Source organism: Terrapene carolina, unplaced genomic scaffold (genome assembly GCF_002925995.2).
Source record: "Terrapene carolina triunguis isolate 2854851 unplaced genomic scaffold, T_m_triunguis-2.0 Scaffold194, whole genome shotgun sequence".
Classification (NCBI taxonomy): domain Eukaryota; kingdom Metazoa; phylum Chordata; order Testudines; family Emydidae; genus Terrapene; species Terrapene triunguis.
This window is the reverse complement of record NW_020664545.1, coordinates 12,623,948-12,632,054: the sequence shown is the minus strand read 5'-3', so window position 1 is coordinate 12,632,054 and position 8,107 is coordinate 12,623,948. Positions and strand designations below refer to the sequence as shown.

General features: G+C 64.1%; 1 protein-coding gene across 2 annotated transcripts; it reads left to right on the top strand.

The window, feature by feature from the left end:
- The first annotated feature begins 580 nt into the window (after nt 1-580).
- DOHH (deoxyhypusine hydroxylase) lies at nt 581-7,438 on the top strand. 2 transcript variants are annotated; one of them, XM_024218370.1, is made up of 5 exons: nt 581-624; nt 2,397-2,764; nt 3,409-3,485; nt 4,385-4,622; nt 6,233-7,438. In XM_024218370.1, exons 2-5 carry the CDS (start codon nt 2,491-2,493, stop codon nt 6,547-6,549), a joined length of 906 nt encoding a protein of 301 aa, XP_024074138.1. In that variant the 5' UTR covers nt 581-624; nt 2,397-2,490; the 3' UTR covers nt 6,550-7,438. The 2 variants fall into 2 exon arrangements, with proteins under 2 accessions (XP_024074138.1, XP_029768130.1); XM_029912270.1 differs by lacking the exon at nt 581-624 and adding an exon at nt 909-935.
- The last annotated feature ends 669 nt before the right edge of the window (nt 7,439-8,107 follow it).

Here is an 8,107-nt window from a genome sequence, read left to right as displayed (position 1 = left end):
ACCCCATGATAACAGCGACCCCCCGCAGCTGGCAGGGAGCCCCACGTTGTTTTCTGCGTGCGTTTAAAGCTGAATTTCCTCCTTCGGCGTTGCCAGCTCCAGGGACTTGCCCGGGATATTGGGGGCCCCTCGGACATCTCCAGCTCCTGGAGTCCTGGGATCAGCTGGCCGAGCCCAGGCGGGTGGCACCCCAGGGCCAGTCCCAGGGAGTGGGGAGCGCAGCTGCTCTCTATACCAGGCGTGGCTGGCCGGGGGGTAGGGGGAGCTGGGGCGCAGGACCCCCCCGGCCCAGGCACCGGCCCCCGCCAGTCTCATGGTCCGGGCAGGTTGGAGCCTGCTCCGCACACAGGCCACGTGCGGCCGCCCGGCTCCTCCACTGCAGCGGCGCGGGGGGGAGGGAGGCGGGCCCTGCTGCCCCCCCCGCTCGTGGCGGGGAGCTGGGCCGCCCCCCCGCAGCCGGTGTCCCGGGGGTCAGGGCCGCCTCCTGCAAAGCGCCGCCCGGGGCGCTGCTGGGAAGCGGCGGCTCCCCCCGCACGAGGCGGGAGTGGTACGATCCGCCCGGGCGGGGCCCGCGGCGCGGTGGAGGCGGGGCAGTGGAGCGATGGCTGCGCCCTGAGCCGGCGGGTGAGTGCGGGGTCGGGCCCGGCTGCGCCCTGCGGGGACCTGAGCCTGCCCGGCGCCCCCGTCCCGCGCCGCTGCGGGCCGGCTCCACCCCAGAGGCGGCTGCATGGCGGGGCCGGGAGCGGGGCACGGGGAGGAGCGAGGAGCCCGTCGGTGCATTTAGCTCCGGAGGTGGCCGGTTCGGTCCCCGGACCGTGGGGCAGCCGGGACGGGGGCTGGGCCGCGCTAGTGTCCGGCGTTGGGACCTGTGAGCGGCAGGGCCAGGCTGAGGGTCCCCCCCGTTTGATTGCCAGTGAACGCCAGGAGCTTCCCACGTGTGCGTTTGGCCCGAGCTATCGGTGTCTCGTGTTTGTGTGTTAGCTGGTTCCTGGCCCTGCTGGGAACACGTGGGGGTGTGGGTGGGGCAAAACAGGTTCCTGCCGTGACCCAGCATGTGGCCCCACCCCAGTGTCCCATCCCCCCGGGGATGGGATGCGATGCTGGGCAGGAGCTCCCCAACTCCTGCAAGGGGCAGTAAGGGCTGGGCTACAGCTGTAAGCCCTTGGGCACTGCACCTCCTTCCCGCAGCCCTTCCCCACAGAGGAGTTGTCCCCTTCCTGGGGTGGGAAAAGCGAGGAGAGACGGCGCGGACTGTTTGCTAGTGAACATTGGGGGGCTTTTGTTGGGCTCCTGCTGCTAACCGAATCCCAAAGCAGGCCGCTGTGACAGCCCAGCCTGTATCTTGGCTTACCCACCATCTGGGAATTGAGCCAGTGACCCCCGGAGTAAAGGCATCAGCTCCCTAGCTGGGCTACAAGGGGTTCAGCTCTTTGTCCTGGGGAGGGTGCTAATAAGGCGGGTGCGAGGCTGAGCGGTTGTAAAGCTCTTTGAGATGCTTGGCTGAAAGGTGCCGTAGGGGGCAAGGCGGCATTCACAGATACAGAGAGCATCTTTCCTCTCCAGGGACTTCCCACACGGGCCCTCGGACTGTTTGGTCCAGGCCAGCACTAATAGCTACATGTGCGCTTCCCTTTTCAGTCGTGTTTAACACACTCACTAGCAGGATTGTAAATTCGAGTGTGGCCACTCAGGGCCAGGGTCTCTAAAGGGCTCCACATGCTGGGGGCCTAAATGGGAGCTGAAAATCAGGCTCCAGAGATGGACAGGGAGCGCTAGAATAACTGGCCCTGACTTCTTTGGAAATTCTGGCCCCCTGTCGCCAGCAGAGGCCAGGTTTTTAAAAATGCATCGTTGGTAGGGAAGACGAGGCCCAAAAGTCCGTGTAATCCTGAGCCTTTGTGGTTGTGGCTGGAGCAGTGCTGAGCCATGCCTGGTGATCTGCCTGGATATGAAAAAAATCTCTCTCACCCGAGCTGTGTAATAAGTTCCCCTTCTGATTTCCCTGCAGGCCTCCCCATGAACCAAACTGTGAATCTCACATGTGGAGATGAAGACCACAGCTACCTTGTATTTATACTTGCTGCAGGTCTACACCTTTGCTCTCTACCTTAGTTCCCAGACTGGCACCTGCAGTCAGGTGTCTCCAAACGGCCTACGTCTGCTCTTGAATTTGTGGTTGGGCTTTAACACATGTTAACTAACGTGATTGTAAATTGCAGAGGATGCTACAGAAAGGGCCCCGGACACAAACTAGGGTTAAACATGACTAGCAACAAGCGGTTGTGTCCTGTCCACACCAGAATTTTCAATCCTGTTAGTGAATGTGTTAAAACGTGACTGTGGAGTTTGATCTACCCCGGAGTATCGGAGACCTGACCTCTCTTTCTCATGCCCAGGTTCTTGCGGTGCCTGGTTTGTGGGAGCTGCTGGCTGTAGAGTAAGAGAAGCTGCCTCTAGCTGGAGACCCCCGGCTCTCTCCACCCAGGCGCCATGGTGACTGAGGAGGAAGTGGAGGCCATCGGCCAGACACTGGTGGACACAATGCAGCCCCTGAAGGCTCGTTTCCGAGCCCTCTTCACCCTGCGCAACGTGGGCGGCCATGCCGCCATCGACTGGATCAGCCGGGCGTTCGGGGATGAGTCTGCCCTTCTGAAACACGAGCTGGCGTACTGCCTGGGGCAGATGCAGGATGAGCGTGCCATCCCCTGCCTGGTCCGGGTACTGCAGGACACCAGCCAGGAGCCCATGGTGCGCCATGAAGCAGGTACGAGAGCTCAGTGCTTGAGCGGGGGTCTGTCCTGGTCCCACTGGCACAGAGGCCCTTGCCAGGCCAGTCCAGCCCGAGCCAGGGGCTGACGTAGCCGGGCAGGATGGATGGATGGAATTGTGGCTTGTTCCTGGGGGGCAGGAACATGTGCCAACCTTTTCCTGGTGTGTCTTATTTCCAGCTCTGTGCTGGCTGGCACCTCAGGGGGCAGAGCCAGTGCTCCGCTCCACATTGCTGGCTCCCCCCGAGCAGTGGCTGGCGATGTGAGGAGCAAGGTGGCTCCTAACTCCCCTCTACAGCCCCCCGACGGAGCTCCCGGGCTGCTGGAGCAGACCCCACGTGGTGCTGCGTGTACAGTGAATCCAAGCTCACTGGGGTGTGATGTTGCGGACATCTCTCAATGCCAGGCCGAAGCTGCTTCCCGTCCCCACAAAATGCCGGCTCGTCCCTGCCCTCTGCCCCAGTGCCACTTGCTGCGTTTCCCTCCCGCTTTCCGTAGCTCGGCTGTTGCAGCCAGGCGTGTGGCAGGGCTGTGTCCCCCTGGCCCCAGGGGAGGGGCAAGGCCTCATTAAAGGTGACAGCAGCAGTATGGGAGCTTCCAGCTTGTTCACCGGCACCGGTGCCTTCGGTCTGTGTTCCAGGGGAAGCTTTGGGAGCGATTGGGAACCCCCAGGTGCTGGATGTTCTGAGACGTTATTCGGAAGACCCGGTGATCGAGGTAAAGCTTTCCCTGCGTTCCCCTGCCAAGGGCAGCCATCAGCACTGATCATACCGCCCGGCAGCCTGGGCCAGTGGGCAGAGCTCCACACTGGGACTGCAGAGATCTGGGCTTTATTCCCAGCCCTGCCACTCACCTGCTGAGCGACTTGGGTAAATCGTTTCCCTGCTCCGTGCCTCAGTTTCCCCTCCCATGTTGGTCTGTTGAGACGAGACTCTCTTCCTATTTGTCTGGTCAGCGCCTGGCCCAGCGGGAGCCTGATCTCCGCTGGGACCTGCAGGTTCTGCTGTAACCCTGGCACCGATGCTGGGGTCCCCAGGTGGCAGTGAGTAGGGCAGTCGTTGGGGGTTTATGCTGATAGGCGGACACACCTCTTGTCTGTGAGTTTTTTCTCATGCAGATAACAGCCCTAGTCCTGCCGGCAGTGCCACTTTCCCCCATGCTGCCCCCTGTCTGGGGGAGTCAGTCTGTGCAGCCCCATTTGATACCTGCTGCCAGGAACTGAACTGGTCCCAGTAAGGGGGTTATTTATACCCCAGAAGGCCCAGTCACCCTGCACAGAAAGTTTCCTGCCCTTGTAAACCTCACTGGACAGCCGGACCCCGAGAAGTGGAATGTCAGAGCTGCATGTCTGACTATTGGCCGGTCCATCGCTCCTTTCGGGTGAGGCGTGACAGAGCTGGGTACGAGCCCTGTTGTGCCAATGGGGAAACTGAGTCGCAGAGGTGGACGTGACTTGGTGGTGTCGCAGTGCGTCGGTGGCAGAGCTGGGACTGGAGCCAGGAGCTGTGACTCCCAGTCCCATGTTCTGGCCACTAGACGCTGCTGCCTGGCTGGTGGGACTCTGCTCTCCCCAAGGGATCCCAGTGAAGGTGTCTCTCTGTCCCGTTCTGCTGCAGGTAGCCGAGACCTGCCAGCTGGCAGTCAAGAGGCTCGAATGGCTGCAGAAGAACAAGGAAGCACCTGGCGCCGGCCCCTACCTGTCTGTGGACCCGGCTCCCCCTGACGAGGAGAAGGACGTCGCCAAGCTGCGGGAGACCCTGCTGGATGAGTCGCGCCCGCTGTTCGATCGGTACCGCGCCATGTTCGCCCTGAGGAACGTGGGGGGCGAGGCCGCGGCGCTGGCGCTGGCTGACGGTGAGAGAGCCCTGGATGGCCGATGCTGTGGCTTCTCCTCGCCCTCTCCCCTGGCCCAAGCTGAGTCCAGAGATCCCCGGTGGGGGGCCCCACTGCTGTGCTGTCCCTGGGACCCATCCCTGTCTGAGCAGCTGGGCTTCCCCGCTGGGTTGTATCCCTGCTATTCCCAGCACCCTCCACCAGGGGTCACCCTAGGGCGTGCCTCACCTACCTGGTCACAGGGCATGGTCTCAGCAGCACCCCTCCCCCCAGCCTGGGCCAGGGATGGGACGAGCAAATGTGGCCCCCTGTGTCCCCCCCATGTTTTGTAATCCACTTACCCCCGGGACGTGGCTCCACCGGAGCCTTTGCCCCTTGCATGCCCCGTCCCATGCCTGCTGGGTGCGAGAGCCCACAGCATGTGTCCCCCCCGCCCCCTCCAGGAACCCTCTGGGGCGTCATGCCCGAGTTCAGGATCCTCCATGGCAACAGGCTGGCCCTGTGCCGCTGGAATCCAGAGCCGCAGAGCGGGGGGCGGGCAGACAGCAGAGCCTCTGCCCTACTGCCCTCGGCAGGGCCAAGCCCCCACCCCTCCCAGGAATCGCCTGGAATCTCAGCTCCAAGATTCCAAACTGTGGAATCTCGGCTCCCTGAAAGGGGACCAGCCGCTCGTGCTCTGCCCCCTCTGATGGGCATGAGAATTCCCTGGGGCAGGCCAGAGCAGGGGCTCCCAGTGTGTGTGTGGGGACCCCGTGCCCTTCCCGTGTTGAGGCGGTCCTTACTGAGAACCACTGTTCTAGGGGGAGGGTCCCCCCAGCTGAGCATGGAGCCACCTGGCCCAGACCCTGTCCCGGAGTGGGAGGGGGGAGGTGCAATTGGAGACGTTCAGAGCGTTTCCATCTGCGCTCTCTGGGCATCCTGCTGCCCCCACCAGAGGGGGCCGGTCACCCCAGTCCGGCTGCGGCGAGCAACGGCTCCAGTGCTGTGGGTGGTTCTGCAGATCCAGCCCCTTGGGAGGGACCGACCCGTGGAGCCTGAGAACCCCATGGGGCCAGGCCGGTTCTGGCCCCCAGGCAGGTCTGACCCAGTTAGGGATGAGCAGAACTGTGTGGGCCCTTCTGGAGCGAAATCCAGCCCCACTGCAAAGTCCGTCAGGGCTCTCAGTCACTTTCCCTGCCCCCATAGGGTCCTCTGCCTCCCTGCTGGATGGGTGCTGCTCAGTGCAGAGGGCCCAGGCCTGTGTCGGGCAGACAGCTACGGAGCAGGGCAAGCGCCTCCTCCCACCCCCAGCCGTGGTGCCTCAGCCCTGCCCAGAGGAACCCTTACAGGGCCGCCGAGTCTCCGTGGCCGACAGGGCGTCTGATGGGTCGGGTGCAGGTGGACCCTGGCTGACCCCACTCATTTCCCCCAGGCTGCAGCCGAGGGGCCAGGCTGCACCTGCTGCTATTAAACCCCCGAGCGTCTGAGCCCCCAGCAACTCGCTCCCAGACGGCCCAAGAGCAGTCTCAGCAGAGCAGTGGGGGTCCCTCCCTTCAGATCTGTGGGGAGGGTGGGGTCCAACATCCCAGAGTGCTTTGGGTCACCTCCTTGCTCTGCCTGCTCCAATCCTTCTCTCCCCCTGCTCCCCCCAGGCCTGGTGTGCGGCAGCGCCCTCTTCCGCCATGAGATTGGCTTCGTCCTAGGCCAGATGCAGCATGAGGCCTGCGTGCCCCAGCTGACGGCGGCACTGGAGAGCGTGGCGGAGAACCCCATGGTGCGGCACGAGTGTGCGGAGGCGCTGGGCTCCATCGCCAAGGCGTCGTGCCTGGAGACGCTGCGGGCGTTCGCCCAGGATGGGGAGCGGGTGGTGAGGGAGAGCTGCGAGGTGGCCCTGGACATGTACGACTACGCCAACGGCCCCGAATTCCAGTATGCCGACGGGCTGAGCAAGCTGCAGGCCTCAGGCTGAGCAGGGAGCCTGCCCCGGCCTCTGCGGGGAGCTGGGTGGCTGCTGGAGGCAGCCCCAAGGTAGGGGAGCCAGGGCCGGATTCACCCCTGCCCTGCACAACTGCTTGCACCAGGGCAGAGTGGGTGGGAAGCCGGATCTGCATAGTCCTGTGTGCTCTGTGTCCCGTGGGGGTGGCAGCACGCCTCTAGCGCTAGCTTGTTTCTTTGAGTCCCCGGGATGGGCCAGCACCCTAGATCCAGCCCCTGTGAGGTTGGGGGTCAGGCTCCGTGCTGGGGTCCCAGGGCAGAGGTTTCAAACAGCTGCTCTGCTGACTGGCTGAACTGCTGGATCCTGACCCAGCAGCTCTCTGGGGGGGAGCCTGCCGGGGATCCAGGGTCTGAGCCCGTCGGGAGAGCAGGGCTCGTCTCTCAAGTCACGGGCTGTGGGTGGACACAAGGTTCTGTCACTTAGCTGCTCGGACTGTGCCCACAGGGGCTCCCTCGTCCACGTCTGTGCTCCAGCTTCACTGCTGCTGCGGGGCCTAATGCGTTGGGCAAAGCCCTGCGCTGTGCCGTGGGCAGGCGTTTCAGGAGGCGACGCGCTGCTCAACGCGGCCGGGTGGTGCCTCGTGGCGGGGGCTGCAGCAGCCCAGCGGAGCCTGCGCCTCGCACCAGGAGCAAACACCAGCCAAAGCCTCTGCCCGTTCGCCCACAGCACCGTTGGCAGAGCCTCTGTCCCAGGGGTGCGGCTCAGACAGCTGGAGAGCACCTGGGTTTTCAACCTGTCCCCGGGTCTTTGCAGGCCTGGCTTTGTACTCCCAGTGACGCGTGCTGTCCGGGGGTGGCTGCTGTGCAGTGAGGCTGGGTGCCCGCTCTGAAAATCTACCCTTCGATTTCCCTCTTGCCCGGGCGATGGCAGAGGGGGAAGCCACATTGCCCCAGAGCTCCCCTCCGGTGCCAGCCAGGGAGCAGACCTCCCAGGGCAACACAAACCCTGGCCACAGCTGCCTTCTCTAAGCGCTGGCCAGTGGGCAGAGGAGTGGGGGGGGCTCTGGTGGCACTGTTCTGGGGTCTCCCTCCCTGCGGGTCACAGCCGGCCTGTAGCACTGTGGGCACGTCGGAGGGCAGGGGTGTAGGGGCTGGAGGCGGGAGCTTTGTAGCCGTGTGCCAGCGAGTTCCCAACAGGAATGCGATCCAATGGGGCTGGAGTAGGGGGAGCTCTCACAGCGGGCAGGGCGCAATGCCAAAGGAAGAGCTGCACTAGTCTCTCCGCGCGGGTGGGGCCGTCTTGCAGCAGACGGAGCCTGTGGGGGCCTGTCGGGTACAGCCGTTCACTTGTACTGGGGCTGGGAAGGGCTCGCGGGGAATAAATGGAATGGTGGAACGTCTGGCCTCGACCTACCTCTTTTCAGCACTGGAGCGGGGGTGCCTCTGCCTCCGCTGGGCCTGAGCCCCCGGCCAGCAGCCCTGCAGCCAGGGTTCCCGCTGCCTCACCCGCTGGGCCTTAGCCTTCGGCCAGCAGCCCCGCAGCCGGGGTTCCCGCTGCCTCACCCGCTGGGCCTTAGCCCCCGGCCAGCAGC

Coding starts and splice junctions, on each gene's coding strand:
- DOHH (XM_024218370.1), top strand. CDS start 2,491: ATGGTGACTGAGGAGGAAGTGGAGGCCATCGGCCAGACACTGGTGGAC. Junction 3,486..4,384: donor CGGAAGACCCGGTGATCGAG/GTAAAGCTTTCC, acceptor GTTCTGCTGCAG/GTAGCCGAGACCTGCCAGCT. Junction 4,623..6,232: donor GGCGCTGGCGCTGGCTGACG/GTGAGAGAGCCC, acceptor TGCTCCCCCCAG/GCCTGGTGTGCGGCAGCGCC.